This window comes from Clarias gariepinus, chromosome 9, assembly GCF_024256425.1.
Source record: "Clarias gariepinus isolate MV-2021 ecotype Netherlands chromosome 9, CGAR_prim_01v2, whole genome shotgun sequence".
In the NCBI taxonomy this organism is placed as follows: Eukaryota; Metazoa; Chordata; class Actinopteri; order Siluriformes; family Clariidae; genus Clarias; species Clarias gariepinus.
In genome coordinates, this window is record NC_071108.1 from 28,648,104 (window position 1) to 28,673,606 (window position 25,503).

Consider the following 25,503-nt stretch of genomic DNA (forward strand, 5'->3'; position numbering starts at 1 on the left):
AATGGATATTTCCAGCAGAGTGATTGCGGCACAGTTTTTCAATGTCCCTTAAGAAAACATCTAAAAGGAGTTTTATTAGCAGTATACATGATCATTGTTTACATGGTGGAACTTGTAATTATTACATTAATTAATAGAAAATGGGGTTTAATTAAATAATTTGGTTGAAACATCATCGTTATAAATAATTGATTATTATTGCTATTATTATTAGAATAATAATAATAATTATTATTATTTATTTGTATTTATTTATTTAAAAATATGTATTAAATATGTATTAAATACTTCGTTTTTTTATCTGCTGTTTCTCTTACTGTCAATAATAGTTTTGAAATCTTTCTTGGTCAATATAATTCTAATTTCTCCTCTTTACTCATTTCAAAAAGTCAGTGTTTGAAAAATTATGTTTATTAAATTTACAAATGTATTTTACATCTACCTTCTTAGACGTATATAGACAAGAAACATTTCCAAAGTATAACAGAAACACCAGATTTAAAATTTGAGTATTTAACAACAACAACAACAAAAATAATAATAATAATAATAATAATAATAATAATAATGAATACTGCTGAGAACTGATGATAACGTATGAGTGTGTCAGTAAAACAAGCTTTAAAATATCCACACTTTATTTATTTATTTATTTATTTATTTTTGCTGCATATCCTACCTCATATCATTTTATAAGGCTTCAGTCTTAAACAAGCCTGTTATATACACACACGGTGCTTTGTGCTATGGTTCAGTAAACAGATAATGCAATATAGTTGTTTTTACGTCAATATTCTTTCAGTGCCTAATAACTGCCTTATGAGAATTGGCATTCTGGATTTTCCTAAGAGGACCATTTTAGCCAATTTCAATTCTCAAGTGGCCTCAAGTGCTAATAACTAAAGGATAAGCTCAAGATTACCTACAGGGCTTCTATATAGGTGAGAACCAGTTTTGAGATATTAGCCTTTAATTTTTCTTGAGCTGGCGGTACACAGGTAGTGCTCTCCGCAGGTATAGTTATTTAGGGCATGAAAAAAAAATACAGAGAGGTACAGTGGGTTGCTTCATACCTCACAGCTCCAGCATCAGCAGTTTGCTCCTGAGTTCAGCTTACTGACTGATAGGTTTTCCATCCAGGGTGTAATTTCTGCCTCGCTCACAAGTGTTCTTGTAATTAATGAAAAATATAAAAAAAAAATGAGCATTTTACTTGGATATTATATTGAATTTGTGGATGGGGTAAACTTTGATTAAGCATAACTGAGGATCAGTTATTAATGCAAAAGAAAACATAGGAAATAGAATTGAATTAATCTGAATAGCTGATCTTGTTTGATCAGCTATTAATCTAGAGACGCAGAACATTCCGATAACAACATTAAAGCTTACAAGACACCATGAACACACATTCACAGACACACACATTTGCATAAAGCAATTTAGCATAGACAATCCACCCACTTGTAAATCTCTAGGCAATGGGAGGAAACTGAAAAATGCTGAGGAAACATACAGACACAATGAGAATGTGTAAAACATCACAGTTACCAGAGGTCAGTTTTAAGAACCCAGTTTTAACGTATTTCATGAAACATTTAAGACCGATATGATTACAGCATAATATGAGTAATCAGCTTTTCAACTTTTATAATGTGTTTATAAAGATAACTACGGTGGCGCAGTTGCTTAGTGGTTAACATTGTCGCCTTGGACCTCCAGGTTTTGGGTTCAATTCCCATGTCAGGTCTGTATGCATGGAGTGTATGTTCTCCCTGTGCTTGGTGGGTTTCCTTTGGCTACTCTGTTTTCCTCCCACAGTCCAAAGACAGGCAGATTAGTCTAATTGGCATTCCCAATTGCATATTATAACAAGACATATGGTTAAATTGCATATTGCATGCGAGTGTATGTACATGTATGTGTGTACATACAAGTGAGATGAAATGGCATCCTATCCAGAATGTACCCTACCTTGTGCCCTGTGTCTCTTGGGTCTCTTGGGATACGCCCCGCAACCTGGTACTCAGGATAAAGCGGTATAGATGATGAGTTACCCCCCCCCCCCCACACACACACACACACAGACACACACAATGCAATGTGCATTTTCCCCCCTTATGCTTCATGCTATATCCACAGAAAGCTCTTAGTGAACTTTAGAAGCCATCATGAAGCACGCGGGGCAGATCTTTCTTGAAAGTGGACTACAGCATTCCAGCATCACTCCAATAATAAAGCAACCTGTAGTTTAAAAGCTTCAGATGCACCATGCACAAGACTAGAATGGGTGAATGACTCGAAGGATGATGCTATAAGGCTTGCAAATGCATATGGATGAATTTGACTGTTACCTAATTAATTACTTGAATGAGATTACCAAGTGTAACGCAAATTTAGCATTCGCTGTTAAAACCTTATTGAGCATGTAAACATAGAGAATAAATGAGAAACCTAGCAGTCTCAGTCGATGCTCAGTTTTGATTAACAATGAGAAAATGTGCACATTCCCGCAGCAAAATGTAGAAGCATTATGCAATCTAGTAGTTTTTTAAGCCTGCTGACAATATGATTTGTGCAAAAAAATATATATATATGTTTATCATGTCATTGTTGTGTGTATGAATGATAACAATTTTGTTTGTGTTAAAAAGAAGAGTTTTGGCTCTGTGTAAAAAATAAAGCCACGTACTATGTCTTTACTGTCATGGAGACAATGAACCAAGGCCATCCTTCCCACCCAGAGAGCAGAGATGGTCAATGCTCTTTTTGACTTTCAGTCACAGATATAATTAGAAAAGGCCTTGGAAAGAGTAAACCTATGGTAATTTTGCCACTCTGGAAACTGTGTTTTGTCGACAGCAGCAGTATGTCAGGACAGGGCGGATGGCTGGAGGATGTTACAGAATTAATAGATGTAGAAAACTCAGGAAGGAAAATCAGGATGTTTACTTAATCAGAGTTAAATTTAAGGTACCTAAGAAAGATGACTGTAGGAGGGTGACTAGAATGGAATATAGGAGGATTCCAGAAATGAATTGATGAATGGATGGAGGGATGATTAAAAGGATTGATGGATAGATGAACAGTACAGTGGGGTAAATGAATGGCTGGAGGATACTCAAGATAGACAGATGCATATTCAATCAATGAAGGTGACTCAGAATGGGCCTTCCTAGGATATGCATTGGGTGAGTAAGAAGGTAAATGAATACAGAATAGACAGAGCATGTTCAAGGTGAATAAAATTTAGGATTTATGAAGAAATAGCAGGTGCTTAGAATGAATAGAATGAACGCCATGAAGAGATCTTTAGATCGATGGATGTCATATGGATGGATGGATGGATGGATGCATGCATGCTTAGGCTGAATGAATAAAAAAAAGCATATGGCAAGGAGGAATGATGCATGTGTATTTGGAATGTTGAAGATGAAAAGAAGACTAGCAGATGCTCAGTAAAGATGCTAATAGCAGACAAAAGATGTCCAAGGCAGATGAAGAATGAGTTTTTAGAATGGAAAAAAAGAATAGCAAATAAACATGGAAGATGCTAGATGAATGGCTAAATGTGTGGATGAATAAATGAATTGTACATTCTCTGTTGGGAAAATAGGAAATGGTGAAGATGTAGAAGAATAAAGAGATGGGCAGAAGCATGGGTGGATGGGTGGGAACATTTAGATAGATGGTTAACTGTTCAGAATGGGTGGAGGAAGAGCAAATATTCAGAGGCAAGGTGCATGGTTGGAAAAATGGAATGGGTGGATGGATACATGGATGGATGGATGGATGGATGCTCATGATGGATTGATTAAAAAGGTATTTAGACAGAGGGGTAAAGTGGGAATGGTGCTCAGAATAAATGGACGGTTGTGCTTATGAAGCACAGTGTGGACAGGGTATAAATGGGTGTAACATTTTCAGTAAGGATAGAGGACTTGCAGATGCTCAGGACAGATGGATGCCCAAAATAGATGAAGAGAACCATGCTCAGGATGGATAAAAGAAATCAGTATATAGTATATAACAAATAAATGAAAAGATGGTGGATAATTGCATGAAGACATGCCAGGTGTTCAGAATGAATAGGTGGATGTTTAGTATGAGCCAAGGAATAGCAGATGGCCATGGTGTATAAATTGAACAATGTTCAGCATGGATAAAGGAATAGAAGAGAATAGGTCTGCAGAGAAAAACTGATTGATAGTGAGTGAAGTAATGGGTGAATTGATGGATGGATGGATGGATTGAGGAGTTGAAGGTGCTCTGGATAAATGTTCTGGTTGAATGACTCATAGATACATATAATCTCTGGATGGATGGATAGATGGGATGAGGGATGAAGGACTAGCATATTCTTAGGCTGGACAGATGAATTAATATTTAGGATGACTATTGATGGAATGAGTGGAGGATGTTAAATGGATGAAGGAATAGCAGATGTTTAGGAAGGACTAATGGATGGATAGATAATGCTTAGTATAAAGGGATAGATGAGTAAATGAATGGATATATGTTTAGAATAGATTTATGCTGTATGTATGTAGCAGAGGATGTATAGATGGATGAACGGATTCTGCTCAGAATATAAGGATGAATGGATGTATGAATAAATGGATGGATCAATTTAGGCATGTTTTGCATAGATGAAAGAACAGCAGATGCATAGGGTGGATGGATGAATAGATGGTTGAAGTTGGATTGACCAAGGGACCTTATAGGATGGATGGATAGATGGATGAATGGATGAATATCTGGATGGAGGAATAGCAGATGCCCAGGATGGAATTTAACTACCTGAAGCTCAGAATAGAAGAATGGGTGAAGCACGATGCTCAAGACAAACAGAAATAGCAGATGAATAGATGAATAGCTGTTGCTCAGAATCAAGGCATAGGTAGATGGACAAATGATTAGGGTGGAGGATGTATTCATGACAAATGAATGAATGGATATTACATAGATGAAGGATGGATAAAGAAACTAAATGGATGGATAAACATTAAGTAAATGGGTGGAGGATGGATACATTTTTGGATGATGCTTCAGTGCCTTCATGGTATTGTTCCTCTCTATACAGTCCATATATCTACTGGCCACATGACACTAGAATTCTGCCGTAACGTCATTCGTGTCTCATTAATATGGGAATTAAACAGTCGACACACTGAAACGCTTTATTTCTTCGCATAAAGAGAAGCTTTTCATCATTTCTTATGCATCAAGTGACCTGCGTTCCAGATTCTTTCTTCCAGATTTCCACTGTGTGCATTAAAACCGGGATGTCAGATGGAAAGATAAAAGCAGAGGCAATTCGGCATTTATGAATAATGCATTTATTTTAAGGATGGAGACTGACTTTTTCAGGGAGATGTGTGTGAGAAAAGCCATGCTCGTAGGCATTCCATCATGTTCTCCCCTGCAGGATCTCTCTCTTACACAGACACCCCTCCTCCTCTGGAGAGAGAGAGAGAGAGAGAGAGAGAGAGAGAGGTGCAACATGCAAAGCAACATCAAGAAGGCTGCTTTATTGCTCTTTTTCTTTAGGAGAGAGTGAGAGAGTTAATGCTGTACGCCTTTTCTCCTCCTCCTCCTCCTCTTCCTTGCTCTCTCTCTCCCTCTCTCTCTCTATCTCTCTCTCTCTCTCTCTCTCCCTCTCTCTCTGCTGTGTGTGGGTTTTTTCTCCTTGCTGGACAGAGCAGCAGCAGCAGCAGCAGCAGAGGAGGCAGCGGCGGTGCACCAGCAGTGATAGTGGGAGCTCTGGTCCTCTCTCTCCCAGAAGATGCTCAACAACCTAACTGACTGCGAGGAGGGGGATGGGGGCACTAACAGCCAGGGTGAGCGGCAACTGCGTGGATGTGTGTATTCGTGTCTGAGATTTTGGGAAACAGCTGACAAGCATGCTGCCAAGCAGACGAGCATGTTTGGTATTTGATAAAAGCTTGACATAAATGGGCATCCTGCAGTGATTCCTGGTGCTGGTGCAAAAGTGCGAGTGTGTGACGCTGTTAGTGATACCTGTCCAGTGACCTGGTACCTGTACAGTAAGCGTCGATATGTGTGTGTCTGTGTGTGTGTTCATGAAGTAACCAGGGCTACGGGGACACATTAAATAAGATATGGGAAAGGAATGAGTGTGTATATATGTCACATGAGAGAGTGGGAGAGAGAGAGGTGAGAGAGTTTTGGCACAAGCCTGCGCTGCAAGGTTGCTGTGAGGAGAATGATAATGTTTTCTGCCTCTGACTGAGGAAGGACGGGCAGTATGGCACTTCTAGTGAATGATGCGCTATGGATGGAGGTGTGACAGAAGTCCCACACAGGCATAGTCTCAAGAACATGCATCAATCTTCTTTCTCTTTCCCATCATTACTCAGCCATCATGTTGCTCTTTTAATCCAACATTTCATATTAAGGTGACTGAGTGCGATGAGGAGTGTGATGCTGCGAGCCTTCGCTGCAGTGTCTTCGGTATATCTGCTGCGGAATGTCTTGTGTCTGGAGCTCCGAGCTTGTTCCTGACATGCATCTGTCTCACATGCAGAAGCACATGTGAGGCTTAAAAGATGGACGATTCTATGTATGTCATCCTGCTAGATTTCAGTCCCGGCTCACGGACCTTTCGCACCCTCTGCAGTGGAGCAGGAGCAGGGACCTGTCTCGGCGCAGCTCTAATGATTAGAGGATGAGGAGATGATGGGTAGAGACAGATTTTGAGAGGTTGACGATCAGAAGTTCAGATGGGGGGAAAAAAAAAATGAGCTGTATAAAATGATGAAGGAGAGCGGGATTTTCCTGCACAAAATATTTATACGACAAATTTACAGATTCAGGAATGCATACGCATATGAAGCACTATAATGGATTTCTTTGATGTGTATATACAGTAATGTGTATAATAAAAAAAAAATATTGCTGCCTTGTTTAAATGAGCATATTTGTCATCAAAGAATGTTTAAAAAAAAAAAAAAAATCTTGTTCCGAATATTAAATTGAATTAAATAGTATTCTTCTACTCTCAAGGTCTGGTCTGCTTTAGAGAAGCACTGCAGGTCTGCTCTGTCTGGATCTGTCCTGAGTGCTGCAGTGCTTAAGCTTAAGCTTAAGCCTAATCTTCCTTTTATCTTCATACTGTATAAAACAGCTCACTGAGTCTAATATACAATATTAATGCACAGAGAATTAAATGGTCTTGGTATTAAATATTTCAGTGATCTTATATATACCATATTTATAATAGTACTGGTAAAGGCACCGGCGGCATTCACATCATTTATTTACTAAACTATTTTCAGATTTTCAGATTTATAGAATTTCATATATTTCATTTAAGAATCTCTTCTTTATTATTTTAAGCCCTGACAATGATTTCCCTTTCGCTCCAGAGTCCAGTGATGACTGGCTTTTAGATCTCACTGGCTGTCGCTCCCTTGTTTTTTTTGTTTTTTTAATGGGGAATTGGGACAGTGCTGCAGTGCTGCTACCCATTTGGCTACCACGCTTAGGGATTTGTTCCCTAAAGCTGTGTCTAAACTGTCGCTGTGTTATCTCTTTCATTCTCTATCATACTACATTAACATTGGGAGATGAAGTCATATTATGCCAAAAAGACGTTATATCTGCTCAAAAGCTTCTTCACGTGTTTACTCCATCATCTTTGCCATCATGTACAGTTATACAAAAAGACAATATTAAAAAAAAAAAAAAATTCTACCCACAGAGTCATGAAGGCTAAGTAAATTACAGCATGCTAACAAAATGTCACAGCTCAAGACAGACAGACAGGATGGATGGGTGAATAGATGGATGGATCAATGAAGACATATTCTGCATGGATGAAGGAATAGCAGATGCTTTTGATGGATGGATGAATAGATGGATAAAGGGGTGGATAATTATGAGAAATAATAAGATGGATAGATGGATGGATGGAAATATAACTACCTGATGGTCAGAATAAAGGGGTTGGTGCAGAAATAGCAGATGAATGGATGAATAGCTGTTGCTCAAAGTAAAGGCATGGGTAGATGGATGAATGTTCAGGGTGGAGGATGTGGGATACGCAGGATGTATCCATGACAGATAAATGAATGGATATTGCATAGATGGAGGATTCACAAAATGGATGGATAAACATTGAATAAATGGGTGGAGGATAGATACATTTTTGGACTTCATTATCAGCAAGACAGAACTTTTCAGTTTATCCTCAACCACTAAAACGTTCAAGTCTTTCCATGCAAAGAAAAGTCGAAATCAGGACACCCTTAGTATATGATAATGCTCTGTACGTGTCCAAGTTAGGGTTTCCTAAAAAAAAAAAAACAAATTAGATGTGTAGAAAGATATGTGATTATACTGAGTAGCAACAGATTCTCCCCCTAAGAAGTGATTTTGAAATCATAGGAATTAGGAGTTTAAATGGAGTGCTGCTAACTGCTTATTGCTTTAAATAGCCATATACAGTATGTTTACAGCAGTTCATCCATTCATCCAACATCTATAAAACCTATACTGTGTTGGGTAACAAGGAGCCTGGAGCTTATACCAGAGAGCTTAGAGCACAAGGCAGGGGACATCCTGGATGGACAAAACACCACGCGTTTTGGGACTGTAGGAGGAAACCGCAGTACCTAAAGGAAACCTATCAAGCACAGGGAGAACATGCAGTCCAACTCCTCAGAGGCAAGATTCGACCCCGAGCCCTTGAGGTGAGAGGCAACAGTGCTAACCACTAAGCTCCATGCCACCTGTATTCATCCTTAAAACTGTGGCCTAAATTCCAAAGGTGTTAAACACCTACAGGTAATTGAACCCTTCCCACTATGGTCCAAAACACACACATACACAAAAAAATCCAATTCAAACTCTGACACTTTTTATCCTTAGCTACATCACTTAAACGCATAAGTGCTCCCAATTACAGATCCTTTAAATCCCGCTCAAGCATTTACGTTTTTTCTTCGTACCTGCCTGCGATATTTCCGAATCAATTACAAACAAACTAGTAGCATGACCCGGCCAGGCTGTGGTTAAGGATTAATGAATGAAGCTGTAATTAGCAATCTGACCACTCAGTCACGCCTGCTTGAATATAAAAAACGTCCCCTCTTGCATCTTTTCTGTTGCATCCCATGGAATCACGATCCCAATGCACACCTTAAGTCACAACCAGATGCCCTATGAATCTTTCTGGCAAGTGTGTTTGTATCTGTAGTCTGTTGCATCTGTGTTAGCAATCATGATGTAACTGGATTGCAGTGAAATTTTATGCAAATTTCTGGGATTGCGCATCAATTAAAAACAGTGAGAACCCGGGAATGTATTAAATAACGTCAGATGATTTAGGAACATTAACATTACAAATCAATGAGCGGAGTGTGAGCAGTCGCTGACTAAAATAACAAGCACGCACATATTATAGCACATGCTTCAAACTGTCTGACACTCGAGCATGCCAAATGAGGCCGCTGCCAGACTGCTTTTTGGCGGAAGGTTCTCCTCCTCCTGCTGGGGTGGACATCTTTCTGATTGCTTTACCACCTCTTGACATTTATCTGTAGATGAGGTTCTGGATTAGGTAGAATATTAAATGGTGGGAAAGTGATGATTGAGTTTAGAAGTAGAGCAGTGACCTATTGCAGTTTTACCCTTGAATGGGATAATAGAGCAGGACCACGGCACGGACCGGACACTGACATACTCTGGCAGGAGCAGGTGCACATAAACGCTCAATCATTCTCCTGGTGCTTTGGTACATATCGACGTTTAAGTGCAGGAAATTAATAATTAATAGTACTCTTGTTCAAAGTTCCAGTCCCTTCTACTGTAGATTTGAACTGATAACCGTAACACACGGGTCACTACTAGTGCCGCTGTCTTTGTACAGTACTTTCTCTTCTAAACTCTCTTAAAGAAAAGTAATCCAGACAATCCCAGCGAATTTAGATCCAGGGCAGTGCCTCCAAAATGAGAAAACATTTTTCTTGGCCCAGTGTGTATACCCACCATTGCAGGGGAAAGAAAAAAAGAACACTTCTTAATCAGTAATGGCCTAATTGTTTCTATTATGTGTTTAATGATCTACAAAGTCATTAGGTCAAATGCAATGGACCATGTTACAAAGAACTTACATTTTTTGCAACTACTTTATCCTGAGCAGAGTCTTACCCAGAAACACTAGTTACCCAGTAGCACCAGGATGTCACCGTTAGTAAAGACCTTTAATCTTCATTTGGTCAGCTCAGTTGTGAGACTTCAGATAAAACCATGCGGAGAGGAATAAACGTTAGTGCAAATGTAAGATGCAAGAATTGAAATGCACTGTAAATGGGACACTATTCTCTGGCAGAGTAATATTCATACACCTGTTCTCAATTTAGAGTTGCTGGACCATTTACGAGGGGCGTTCAAGTCAAACCGGGAACACAGTTAGGAGAGTAAAAACTATGTAAAAAATACCATCAAGGTAGAAAGTGCTCCGGAGCCATGCCTGCTTCACGTCTGATACCCTGGCCTCCCAGGAACTCCCTTAATGACCCAAACATGTACAAATGGCTTAAAAGGAGGTCAGGACTGTACATAACTCCTGTTCCTGTAATGCGCAAGTGGTTTTTGTGAATGATGGTGTGTACAGTTTCCACAGACATATGCGTCTCTTCCGCAAGTTGTTGAAAGCTATCCGTCAATTATCAAAGTATAGGCGTTCCACTTCATCTCGGCTGTGATTGTCATTCACGGATGTATGACCTTCTTTAAACCGTTTGCACCATTTGAATGTTTTACCGTAACTAAGAGTCTCATCTCCATCCTGTGCAGATGGCTCCGGCGAATTCTACCAGCTCTCTCTGCTCATGGGGGTGCAGTCAGGGAACAGCAACAGTAAATCTCTTTGATCTATGCAACACTAGAAGTCTACCCAACCAGCTTTAACAAATGATGACTCCCACGACTGTCATTTTGATGCCCACATGAGGTTAGCTTCTCCTGACAAGCATGACGTGCCCAGGTTTCCAACTACAGCGCTCTCCGAACTACTCCTCTCAACAAATCAAGTTTGATAAAGTCGGCATAGCCTGGCTCATCTCATGGCTCACTGGGAAAGCATTCGAACCATCCACAACTGTCTGGATAAATGTGGGAGACATTGTGCAGTCATATGACAGGCTCGATGACCTTTTTTCCTATGTGTTTCATCACCCACCTGACACAAAAGAAAAAAGGTGAACGTCTTTTAGCTGCTGGAAGCAGGGCGTCCCAGCTTTCTTCATGGGACTAAAATTAGAATCTTGTTGGCTTGACCAGGGATCATACTGTACTGTATATGAACTTCATGTTTCTAGCCGTGCAGTATTTATTAACACTCTTGTTCACTTGCTTTTGGAACGAATTAAATAGTGATGCAGTTATTTTTTTTTTTAACTGAAATTGATTCAAAGCCTACCAAACACGCACTGGGGGTTGAAGCTTTCCACCCTAGAATGTATGACCAATGATAAGCTGCCAAAAGCTACTACACCTGTACTACATCATTAATGCAATCATTAATAATAATTTTTTGTTATTATATATATGCTATGGGATGTTTCCTGATTTTCTCCCTCATTTAGTCATGACCCATCACTAGGCTACCAGTCCGGGAGGGGCGAAGACTAGCACGTGTTATCTCCGAACCAAGTGACGCCAGCCATCTGTATCATTTCAAACTGCTTGCTCACGCACCATTAGGAGTGGCGTAACACACTCAGAGGTTAGCGCTATCCTCTCCTTCCTCTTGCGTGTGCTCACAGACACTCATTATTGGCTTAGAGCCACAATTGATTGTGCTTGCAAGAATGCGTCCTCCTCTCTGAGAAAGCTCAGCCAATCAGCTCTCTCCATGCACCTGGCTACAAGAGGCTAGGACATCACTCTCGCTATCTCCAGCAGATATAACTACAACTTGCTCTCTCCAGATGATAGGGTGAGCACTTTTCCTGCTGTGCCACTCAGGGCCCCCGGAGTTGATAATACTGCACTTAAATACTTAAACATGCCATCTTTAACATGAAATCCCATTCAAATCTAAATCTTATTCTGACCAAGTGTGTCATTTTCTCAAGCACTATCTGTGAGATATTTAAAAAGGGGTTCCGAATTAAAAGAAATGTTTCTTGCTGAAATTGACTATGATCCCGAATGCACCATCATTCACCCCAAGCGGATGAAGGATTGCCATGTTTGATTTGCCCTGACTTGTTATGGTTTGTTCTGTATTTCATGTTGTGCTCCATTTTAATGCTAAGACCTTTTATATTTTTGTCCACCATTCCTAGTCCATTTGCAATATAGATAATAGGCATAATAGGGCTATATTCTGGGTTCCCTACATTGAGCTCAGTGGCAGATTTTATTCTTTATTTATTTATATATTTTAAGATTTGCATTCTCATACTGCAGTGTGTATGACCTTCTCCTTACTGAGATAACACTGATTTAGAACATCTTTCCTAGTCTTGAACACAGTACAAGGCTCTGGCAAGGGCATTTATCATCAGGATGGCAAATGTCTGGCTCTAGAGAAGTTTTTTTTTTTTTTAAGATAAATCCTATGAAAGATTGCATCCGTTGCACCATACAGTAAATTTATTTATACATATTCATCTTCGGTGGTCAAAGGATTAGGGTGGTTATGATGCCTGTCTCAGGAACAAATGGAAATACATCCTGAATGGGATGACAGTCTGTTTTTCCAAGGGAACATTTACAAACAGAAACAAATCCAGACACTCATTTTCACCTGTCACCATTTCAACTACTGGTATTTATTCTTTTTACTTTGGGAGATGAGTGGAGACCAGAGACTCCAGAAGAAACCTGCATGGTTGCAAGCTCAGGATCGAACCAAGCACCACCTTGACACCCACCACAAGCGTGCTGAGTAATACTTTTCAATGCTGGCAAATGCTGTGGTGCACAGATTTCCATTTGTTGTAGGTTTGTCCTCCATCAACCAATCCTCTGGATACACACTCAGTTGGTTGTTTATCTTACATCAGACTTGCACCATCCTTCGCTTGAACCCTGGCACCCTTCTTGAAAATGAGAGGATACATTTGACGTTACTTTGTTTTAGAGCAGTGAATGTTGCTTCTTGTTCAGAGCTGATGTAAGTGTTGTTGCCTCTTGGGGTATCTTGTCAACACAACAAGTGTTAAAGGCAACTGTGAATAGTTCACAGGGACCTTGTCCCAGGGATCGTCTGGCTTTAGCACACCAGTATTAAGGCCAGGTTTATATTTGACACATACAGTAAGATCACATATTACATTACATGCAACAGCTCAAGCAGCACCCATACAAGTAATAGCCATACAGGTATATATCATGTACAACTGGAAATTACAATGCCGAAAGCATCCCTGACCATCAGCTTTCCTGATCGAACTGTAACATCAAGACAGATCATGCACTTTAATGTTAAACGCACCTGCAAAAAAATCCGGTTATCTTTGTGATGAGCTACTGTACAGATCAAATTGAAATCTAGATCCAGAAAACTTGTGCAAGGTATATGTTAAGGTAGATTTAAAGGCTAAATGAGCAGAAAATGTGCCACGTGGTGCTACACTGCCCCACTATTTATACTTTTATTACCCCACACAGATAATTCCTAAGGACCTGCACATACAGTGCTGTAGCCATTGCTTCGAACACACTCTCAGTACATATATAGCATGCAAGGGCAATCCATGCAAGTCTTAATAATGTGACTTAACATATGCAGTTCCTTTCCCTCACCAAGCACAGGTATTTACACATTGCTTTTGGCTGAGATTATTAATATATTCTTGGGAATTTCATCATCATCTGTTTTGGAGAATACAGCAATAGCGTCAGCAAAATGTAAAAGATTTTATGTCTGTAGGATCTAGGGAAATCTTACAAACACGACTATTTTTTGTACTTGTCAAAGGGCTTTGTTACAAAAATATAAATTGTGGAAATAAATTGATAAAGAAAAAATATGCTTTATCAGTTTATTCCTAATGAGGAAGCCGGAGGCAATGGTGGGAAGGAAAATCTCCGGGAGATGACATGAAGAAGAAACCTCAAGGGGAACCAGACTCAAAAGGGAACCCATCATCTTTTGAGTGAAACTGGATAGTGCGACTATTAATAAATCTTTCATTTTGCAAGATCAAAGAGAGTTTCTTTTATATCATCATGACATGCATATGGGACTTTTCTACAAATATGTATTACTCCTGAGACAGCTGAACATTTGTATATCTATCTATCTATCTATCTATCTATCTATCTATCTATCTATCTATCTATCTATCTATCTATCTATCTATCTATCTATCCATCCATCCATCCATCCACCCATCCATCCTAGGCACTTAGCCAGAAATTCCAGCGACTTGCCTTTGATTAATGGAGCAGGAGTCAATTATATCTAACCCCACACATGGCAGTTGGCCCAACAGGGATGTATCAGATTACAAGAAATTCCCAGTTTGCTTGTTTGTCTTCAGTATGTGCATGTAGCGCCACTATTTCCTGTAGCTTAATGCAAGCATCTCCTCGTGCTTCCAGGACTCTATCTTTCCTTTGATTTCCTGGAGGCTCATTTAATGTGAGTCAGCGTGTTGGCTACAGATCCAGTGTCCATTTTAAAGTTCACTATCTCAGCCCCTATGGACGTGTTTTTTTCTGCCAGACAATGTTGGTGTTAATTGGAGCAAAACCTATTTTAGATCTGCACATCACTGACAAGGATGTTTTTTTTTTTTTTTGGCACAGGTTTTACAGGGTGCATTATAAGCAGGACTTAAAAAAAATGACTGCAGTTTGATAACCCGCCAATTCCCACTCGCTATCCAGCTTTCCCTGATCATACAACAGCCTAAAACCATTAAGTGTGTAGGCTATCCTTAAAGCCATGTGAACCTAGCCATACTGTACATAGCATTCCTGCATACATGACCTCACAGATTGGCGAGTGATTAATACTGTAGGTAAACCTGGTCAATACCAGTAAAGTTAAAACCATGGCATGTAACTAGGGACATTACCCATTTTTTATGCCTCATATTCTGTGCAAGGTTGCAGATGGCCTGGAGCCCGCCCCAGGGCACAAGGGGTAGACCTTACTGTAGGTAAGATGCCGTAACAGGGCACAGACACACACGCAATCATACAGTACGCCCTTCAGGCTATAATGCATGCCTTTGGATTGTGGGAGGATACAAACTCACAAAGACTTACAAACAGACCAGAGGCAAGATTTAAACCCTGAACCCTGGAGATGTGAAGCGACAATGCTAACCACCAAGCTTTTGTGCATGTGTGCCCTGCGATGCGCCTTGTCCGGGGCGTAACCCGTCTCCTGGGATAGGCTTCAGGCTTCCTGTGACCCTGTACCTTAATAAGCAGTATAGCAAATAAATGAATGAATAACAGTATATCCAAAAAGTTAGAAAGCATCGCTGAAAAAAACTTTAAGGAAGATGCTGTGTGACACCATTGGAAAAAAAAAAAACTCTCCTTAATCAGAAATGGCATAATGGTTTCTGTTAAGTGATTACATTGTTAATGGAAGTCATGAGGTCAAAAACAATTAGACAGGATTTTTTTTTTTCACCAGGGACAGCAATAGAATGAATATTAATAGTCTGTAACTGCTTTATTCTGATTAGGGTCATTGTGTCTATCCCGAGAGCACTAGGGACCAAGAACTGCCACGCTGTCACTGTTGGGTTTTGAGCAACACTTTTAACTTTCATCTTCTCAGCAGAACTCAAAGTTGTTTTGATTAAAAACATCTGCTAAATGAATAAATCTTTATTGAGATTCAAACCTGCAGTCGTTTAACAATAAGGTGTACATGGTTCTGTTGTGCCACTTGGGACATTTGCTCAGCTAGTGCAGTAACCTACATTTCCACATGCATTGGTCGTCCCACTGGGTGAAGAAGGTGCATCTGTTGTCTAGCTTGCTCTACATTGCCTTTTTGTCTTCATAGCCTGCATAGCAGTCGTAGTACAAGACATAGTTTATCTCTGTATGTGTTACTTTAATAGTCTTCAGTCTCTGCCCCCATTTTTTTCTGCAAAATTCAAATGTAATATGATAATACAACTTTTACAGTGTTGTTCACTTATGTTCACTTACCATGTTTATTATATGCAATATACTACACACAGCGGCACTGTCACCTTGCAGGACTCTTAGTCCAAGTCCTGGGGTCAATTCCTGCATCAGGTCTATGGGCATGGAGTTTGCATGGTTTCCCCATGCTTGGTGGGTGTACTCTGGGTGTTTCTGGTTTCCTCCCATAGTCCAAAAACATGCAGATTACAGTAGGCTAATTGGCGTATTCGAATTGCCCATAATGTGTGAATGTTGACCAAAGGTCCTTTCACAGTTGTACAAGTGAGAATGTATACCATGGTCACCATTGGACTACAGAGGTACCTACAGTAGATGGATGGATGGAATATACATTATACACTACCTGTCCCCCCCAAAAAAAAATCACAGTTTTTAAAAGTGGCAAATTAAAGGCTTGCATCCAGCAAAAAAGAAAAAAAGAAAAAAAAGTAAGGAGCGTTAAAATTACTAAGAACTGTCCAACACATTATTAAAGCATGGTATTGTACAATAGTGCTAAATCATCAACATAGTGCAAGAAAAGTGGTCGCAGAAAAACTAATGAACTTCACGCTTTGTGAAGTTGCATTGTAATAATCAACACTAGAAAAAAAGAAAGTTAAAGCATTTTCACACATCATATGACAACATCTCAGGACTGGGACTGAAAAGCTGCGTCGCCATAAGAAAAACCACGTCAGTGAAACTAATCGGGAAAATGCTTCAGTTTGCTAGGAAGCATAATGATTGGTCTTTCCAGCTATGAAAAATGGTCATTGGTCTAATGAGTTCAGTCCAGAGTGGTGGGTGCATCAGGGTAAGAAGGGAAGCACATGAAGGAATTCATCTATCATGATTAATGGCCACTGTACAAGTCTCTGGAGGCAGTGTTACTGTATGATCTGGGCTTGCTTCATTTGTTCAGGTCTATGCTCATCAGTGTTATGTGGCAATGAAGTCAGCTGATGACCTGCCTGTACTGAATGACCAGGTTATCACATCAATAGAGTTCTTCTTCCCTGATGGCACAGGCACCAGATGGTTCCAGGGCTCAAATTGTAAAAGAGTGGTTCTGGGAGCATGAGGAATCATGTTCACACGTGAACTGGCACAACATAGACACTGGGTTTATTAGAGAACCTTCAGGGTTGAACAGTGCAATGCTATAATGCTTTAATACTTCATTGGACTGCTTTTTGCTTTGATCATGCTGTGGTATCATTTTGATAAGCTTATGCAATGTCACAACATTTATTTGTATCCAGAGTGACATTCATTTCTTTCCAACATCTTGAACTGGTGATGGGAGTGTTGGACTGCAGCGAAAAGCCTTCTCCATGGCATCCAATGTCTGGACTCAGTGGTGGCTAATGATGTCTCATGCTCCATGAGTCACGCTTTCACAATTTGAGCCTCATAAATCCTGGCATCATCATCTTGGAATATGCCTGTGCCATCAGAGAAGAAAAAAAATCCAGTGATGAAAAAAATCTGGTCATTCAGTATATTCAGGTCATCAGCTGACCTCATTATTTTTGGGCACATCACATCGCTGAATCTAGACCTGAAGCAACCCCAGATCATAACACTGCCTCCATCAGGCTTGTACAATAGGCATTAGGCATGATGTGGTGCATCTTTACATACCCTGATACATCCATCAACATGGGAAATCTGTACCAATCAGAACACATGACCTTTTGCCAAGGCTTCACAGTTTATTCTTAATGCGTTTTTTTTCAACCGGAACTGGATTGAGAGTTAGATCATCATTTCATTAATAAGATAATTTTCCGTCCTATATGTGACAGTTTAAGAATGCGCAGGGTTCTCAAAGCGGGATCCATGAAGCACAGTCAAATGGTTTACTTTTACATGAATTATTTATATTATATGTTATAGGTTAGGCTGTTTGACTACTCCAGGGCTATTGCCAAAAGTTCTGCATTATTAAACATTATTTATTAGAAACAAATATAGATCATAAGCCAATCCATTACAGAGAGATCTGTAGGAGGCACATGCTGGGTTAATGACAGCTTCTGCTAGAAACTACTGTTTAGCTGCATAATTTGTGTGTGTGTCATCGGCGAAACACTAGCAGCACACATAAATTACATGAACCCAAACCCAAACAAATGTTTTCTGATAGATGTTATTACTTGGGTAGCTCGCTGTTGAAGTCGGCAATGCGATCTGTTTCTGTGTATGTGTGAGACAGTCGGAGAGGGAAGAAGACACAAACTGCAAACGGTTTGTTGGGTAAATTTACAGTGGCTTTGGCAGTCAGAATGCTATCTGTGAGAGGGGAAGACTTACTGCATGCCTGTGTGTGTGAATTAATATCTATTGCGGATAAAGCCAGATAACAACAGCTAGTGCGATAGCAAGAAAGTCGGTTCAAGTCGATGAATATCAGACTTAATTAGAGCGATCCATCACTGCTCTGAATCTAGGATTATGCCGTGTGCATGTGTGTGTGTGTGTATGTTGTGTGTGTATATGGTGTGTCAGGCTGCCATGGTTGGTGTTTGCCTGATTCCTCTGTGTGTGTGTTTCAGTATAATTACTTTTTTATTATTATTCTGTAACACACACACACACACACACACACACACACACACACACACACACACACACTATATTCTGCACCTTTTTCTAAACTTAATGCATTTCCCTATCCAACCTAAATTGTTTTCGCCTAAACTATAAGGATTTGTCCTAACCCTAACCTGGTCTCATTTTACAAATGTATTATAATTTCTTTAAACACTCATATTCAACTTCTTTATTCTGGAAACATTACAAAACAATAAAAGGATTAAACGGTACATGAATTGTGAATCGAAGAGAATAATACGCTTGTCTAGATAGGCCTCCATGTTAATGACTTAATAGCATTCTTATAGCTATTACACTATAATGTTATAATTATATAGCATCGAGTAGAAATCTATAATTAACTGTGTACACTCGAATCCTTTTCTCTCTGCTCAATTCATTTTACCTTATTTGTGTTAGTTTTTTAAAACACAACCTGTCCGAACAGTACAGTAATACTGACCAGCACGGGTATTGAAGAGTGTTATATTGGTTACACTGCTATAAGGATAAGTTTATGCAGATATGTTTTAGAATTTTAATACACAGTCACATTAAGATCATGTAAATGGAAATAACTTGAGGTTTATATTCTTAAAAAAATGGCCATCATACAGCCGTGCCCAAAAGTTTGAGAATGACACAAATATAGTTTTTTACAAAATCTGCTGCTTCATTATTTTTAGATGCTTTTGTCAGACTTTATATTATACTGAAGTATAATTCAAATCATTTCAAAAGTGTCAAAGGCTTTTTTTTGACAATTACATTAAGTTTTCGCAGAGAATCCGTATTTGCAGTGATGACCCTGCTTTTTCAAGACCTCTGCAATTCACCCCATAATGCTGTCAATCAACATCTGGACCACATCCTGACTTATTGCAGCCTATTCTTGCATAATCAAAGCTTGGAGTTTGTCGGAATTTGTGTTTTTTTTATTTGTTTTCCCACAAGTTCTCAATGGGATTTAGGTCTGGAGATTTTCCCGGCCATAGACCTAAAATTCCAGGGCAACTTACTGTAGTTATAGCAAGGTGGAATCCATTATGCTGGAAATAGCATCAGTCCACACCAAACTGTTTTTGGACGGTTGGGAGAAGTTGCTCTCAGAGGATGTTTTTGTACCAATCTTTATTCATGGCTGTGTTCTTAGGCAAAATTGTGAGTGAGCCTACTGCCTTGGCTGAGAGGCATCTCTTCACATGAATGGTCTCAGGATGCTTTACTGTTAGCATGACACAGGACTGATGGTAGCTTTTTTCTGGATGACCCGAACAATCAATAAGGGGATTCATCCGATAATACAGTATGACTTTACCCCAGTCCTCAGCAGTCCAATCCCTGTATCCGTAACCCTGTACTGATGTTTTTCCTGGAGAGTAATGGTTTCTTAGCTGCCCTTCTTGAAATGCATGAAGGTGAGCGCTACCATTAGTCCTGGGTCATTGCAGCAGACTTTGTGAAAATTAATGTCATTCTTAAAATTCATCCACAGACGGCATGGTGGTGTAGTGGTTAGCACTGTCGCCTTGCACCTACAGAGTCTTGGGTCGATTTCTGTCTCTGTGTGCATGAAGTTTGCATGTTCTCCTCGTGCTTGGTGGGTTTCCTCCCACAGTCCAAAGAAATGCATGTTAGGCTAATTGGTATTTTTTTTAAATGTACAGTCATTTCTGCAAATGCATGACTTTTCTCAAGAACTTACAGTGGGAAAAATAAGTATTTGATCCCATACAGAATTTCTGGGTTTGCCCACTTACAAAGAAATGAAGGATCTATAATTTTTATCATAGGTTAATGGTAAAGGATTGAGACAGAATATCAACCAAAAATCCAGAAAAAGCACATGATACAATTGTTATAAATTAAGTTGCATTTCAATAAAGGGAAATAAGTATTTCACAAGCCTGCCATAGATTGCTCTTGAATACCCGAGGAAAACATGTTTTTTTTTTTTTTTTTTATGCAACAGGTTGCAAGCTGATTGAATTTGGTGGTGGAATTAATTTCCCACCATCTTGCTTGACAAAGAGGTCATGACATTTTTATGCCAATGTGTTGAATGAGTCAGTGTTGGTGTGAATGTTAGATCGAGCAGGCTTTTTGCTATTAGTCACTGACAGGAAGAGGAATGACCCTGGATGCTAGCGATATAGTGAACATACACTGATTTTGCCAACACAATGCCATAACTTATCATCTTATAACAATCACATTATATTTACTGTTTATGGAATATTCACTGTTTTGTCAGGGTTTTTTTTATTTATTTATTTAAAATGGTTTATAGGTACAAAAGAAAAAAGAAGAACGAGAAGAAGAAGAATACAAAGCAAAGAGCCAATATACAGACTAGGCAAACAGGTATCATTTAAAACCAGGAAATATTATTTCTTTGGAAGCCCACAGGGAAAATACTGTTTCATATTCTCGGCCTAATGCATGACGAGGATGTTGCAACAAGACAAGCGAGTAAAATTAAATGAAGAAAGTAATCAGGAAAAACACAGGAGCCATGAAAACAATCTACATAATGAAGCACTGAGAAACACAAGGATGGAGGCAAGACCGAAATTGAAAATAAAAGCACCTGCCGCTGTTGCCATGGGAACCATGATGTGATGCATGGAGTGTGAGATTTTGACAATAGGGCTGGTGAAGGAGCAGAAAAGTGACACAGGCAGTTTCAAGGGCTGGAGTAAGTGCTACTGCTCAGGTGTGCTACACTTGCTATAAAACAGTCATTATTACTAATACATGGTCCTCCCTGAGCATAACGATGGCCTTTCAAGTATATTTTGTCCACCCCCCCCCCCCTCTTCTCTTCTGTTTCTGCAATCATTTATTACTGTATGACTTTGCTTTCTGGCTAGAAAAGCATAAAACATAACAGTTCACTTACTAACACTTTCTAAAATGTTTTATTCCTTTCATTACACATTACACATAAATTCACCAGTGATTACATTTTGATTTATATGGGAACATGCCATAATTTGCATTGTCTGACCACAAAAAAGTTTGTTGTCTCAAAAGGATCAAATTATTAAAAACATTAAAGTTATTAAACAACAATAAAGTAAACGGGTGGGGCCAGGAAATTGGTTAAGAACTTGAACACCTGAAAGGATAACGCTGAACCATCAAATTCATGGAAGAAATGTGGTCGTAAAAAAATTATTAACAAACAAGATAAGAGATGACTTAAATGCTTGGTAAAGTTCTATCGTAAAAAAAAATCAACATTAGAAATTACTGCAATATTTACATAGGATCGAAAGTAGCCTTAATAGTGAAAAAAGGCTTAAATGTGTTAGGGAGCATTAGGGTTTGACTTTTGGTGCAACAGAAAAAGGTCATGTGGTGAATCCAGATTGACTCTTTACCAAAGTGATCGGCATGTCAGGGTATGAGGTGATGCATTGATCATAGTACGCACTGTACAAGCTTCTGGTGGCAGTGTTATGATCTGGGGTTGCTTCAGTTGGTCAGGTCTAGGCTCAGCAAAGTTATACGACAATAAAATGAAGTCAGCTGACAAGCTGAATGTAAAGCCCAAGGTATCACATCAATGGCGTTTATCTGTCCTTGATGGCACAGGCATATTTCAGGACTGAAATTGTGAAAGAGTGGTTCTTGGAGTATGAGAAATCATTTTCACACATGAACACAAGAATCGAAGCTAAAGCCGGTCAAGGGGGTAGCTCAGTGGTTAAGGTGTTGGCCCTACTGATTAAAAGGTCCAAACCCGACTTCCACTAATTGCCACTGTTGGGGTCTTGAGCAAAGCTCTTTACTTTAATATCAGGTTTATCATGAGATAAAAATGTAAGTTACTCTGGATAAGGATGGCTGCCAAACCCTCACTCACTTGCTATACCACCTATACCACTTAATCATGTATACAGGGTCTCCTATCCCAGGAAACTTAGTGCACTAAGAGGGGTACATCCTGGATGGGGTGCCAATTCATCTCAGAGCACACACACATACACACTCACACACTAGAGCAATCTGGGAACACCTATCATTTTAATCTGCATGTCTTTGAACTGTGGGAGGAAACCAGAGTATCCGGAGGAAAACCCACCAAACTAGGGAAGAACACACAATCCTGGGAATGTAAAATATTACAGTGTACATCTTTAACTGTTTTTTTTTCACCGGCTACTCTCTCTTTTTCCACACATGCCATGAATCGGACAAAAAAAGCTAGTCTTGTTACTGAGATTCCATAAAGAACAAAGTTTTGAAAGTTTTCCCCAGGTTTATTCCCTAAACTTTAAATTTAAATTAATTATTTAATTTACCCTAATTATGAGTTTTGCTATATCAATAATTAGGGATTTATTTATATATATTTTTTTTTGCAAATGCTGTTTCTTAATAAGAGCTAAATTATTAAACATGTGAGTTGCTACTTATATTGCAGCTGTCACTGTCGTCGGAGCTTCCGTATTAGAAAATTACTCAATGTCTTCTGACCCACAATGCTTTAGAATTCAAGAGCACTGGGGTATAAAAATACTTCAGACCTGTGGGATGCATTGTGATATAGTCTAGGTTCCCATGAAGAGCACAAGCCATCGATCACCTCAACACGTAGCAACTCAGCAAGAGGGAGACACACACATACTGTACACACACACACACATTATATTTTGCTCTACTATATATAAGCCCTTATATATATTTGATAAAGTAGTCACAGTGACTTGGAATTTTTTTAATAACCCACTTTGTTACTTGTGTTACTTTTAGGGGGGTCTGGCCCCTGATTTATAGGATCACGATGAAATTCTGCAGAAGCATCCACTAAATATACTTGGTTGGCTTTAGCAGTTTTTATCCTGTTAGTAAAAGCAGGGAAGAGATCAAATCAGAAAGTAATAGCTGCTTGGATTTTTTTATTTTGTGGCCTGTCATAGGTCAAAGGAACGTTGGGGCCAGATGGTACAAACCAGTTTTAGATGCTTCACATGCTGGGGGATTAAAGCAAAGCAGCACTTTCCTTGAATTAGATTGGCCTGGAGGTCATCATCTCCCTAAAACACACATGCGCACACGTGGGTAGCATTGTGTCTAAAAGCATCATCTACCATTCTAAACAATATACTGTGAATTAATCTGTGCGTGGCTGTTGGTGATCAGTAGCATAGTGTGCCCAAGTCAATGGTTTTCATCGTCAAGCTTATCAACATCCACTCCAGCACCTGACAAAAGTTGAACCCTTGAAATCAGCGGGTGCAGAATTATTTTCTGATTTCTCATAGCACCATCTAATACTTTTCCTATTCAGAACAAATATTGAATCAGTCGCCATTCGTAGTAGGTACTTATTGTTGTTTTGTCTCTACATAGATCTAACTGAAAAATTATATTTAGAATTTATAATTGTTTCATTACATAGACCCTTTTGTGCTGTTACACAAACAATAACTCATTAAAACATTAATGAGAACATTAAGGAATGTGGATGCTGATCAGTTGAGAGGGTCAGAAGCAATATTTATTTATAGACCAGAGATTTGTACTATTCTGCAAAGGTTTTGCCTCAGAAATCAGGATCAAACCCCAAACCTCAGCGCTGGGGAATAATTGATTCAGTGATGTATTCTTTTTTGTGCCAATTCATGTATCACTACAGTGACTCAAATCGATTCAAGTCGCACTTAAATTTTTTTTTTTATATATATACATTTGAGGTTGTATAATGTTCCTGATCCTCTATAATCCTACAGATGGTGCTCTCTAAACTATTCATATATCACATATTTCTACATCCCATGTGTTATGAGCAAGTTATTTGCTGTTTGTTTAGCACTGTAACAAAAAAAAAAAACTGAGTACTAAACTAACATACAGTGTATGTATTGAAACATATGTACATATATATATTGATTTTCATTCCATACTTTTGCATATTTTTCATATTATGGCTTAATATATATATATATAAAGAATAGGTTTATAAAAATGTGTGTTTGTATATATATATATATATATATATATATATATATATATATATATATACTTAATTTTTTTGTCATAGCTCCAGGAGATGAACAAACAAGCTGGCAAGGCAGACACTGTTAATTGCTTCTATGATGTAGTGATGTAGGCAATAACTGGAAATTGTTCTGAGGACACCATTGAATATAACTGTAAACAGATAATAAAAGCATTTCACTCTTTAATAACTGAAAGAAGAACAATATCAGGCAATTCGCTGTGTTATATGAGAGAAATAAAACAAGAAAATAATCACCCGCTGGGTGGTCACAATAATTCAGGTCCAATTTAAAAGCATGTTCTGTGTAGTAGTAAATACTTGTATGTTATGTGAGACATGGGTATTAAGAAAATACCACCTTAAGACACCCAGGACAAATTAGAAGTTAAAAAATCTGAACATGGCCTTGTAGCATTTTGGGGGATTTTTGATTATTATTATTATTTTTTTTTGTCTAAGGGTCGGAGCAGTATTTCTTATATAACTGGTCAAGTATTGCGTCATTGCAGAAGAGAATGTGGAGTTATATAAGCTCTGTCTCGTAATGCCACATTCAGGATTTTAATACAGTGTCCTGCTGTAATCCCACTGATGTGTTCGGAGTGATTGATGGCTTTGCTAAATTGCGAGTGCCAGCTGTTCCTGCTAGGCACATCAGTATCAGCGGAGGCCTTTTTTTATGGGAGCGAGAGTTTAAGATTTTTAAAGTTGAAATACATTTTAAACAGCAATAATGAGTATGAATACCA

The 25,503-nt window shown here is 38.9% G+C and overlaps 1 protein-coding gene across 3 annotated transcripts in view; it reads left to right on the forward strand.

Annotated features, from left to right (window-relative positions):
* The first annotated feature begins 5,725 nt into the window (after positions 1–5,725).
* Positions 5,726–25,503, forward strand: part of slc12a5b (solute carrier family 12 member 5b) — a 75,750-nt gene continuing 55,972 nt past the window's right edge. For all 3 annotated transcript variants that reach the window (XM_053503996.1, XM_053503994.1, XM_053503995.1), the window contains exon 1: positions 5,726–5,840. In XM_053503996.1, coding sequence (XP_053359971.1) covers positions 5,786–5,840 — 55 coding nt within the window. In that variant the 5' untranslated portion in view covers positions 5,726–5,785. The remainder of the gene's footprint in view (positions 5,841–25,503) is intronic.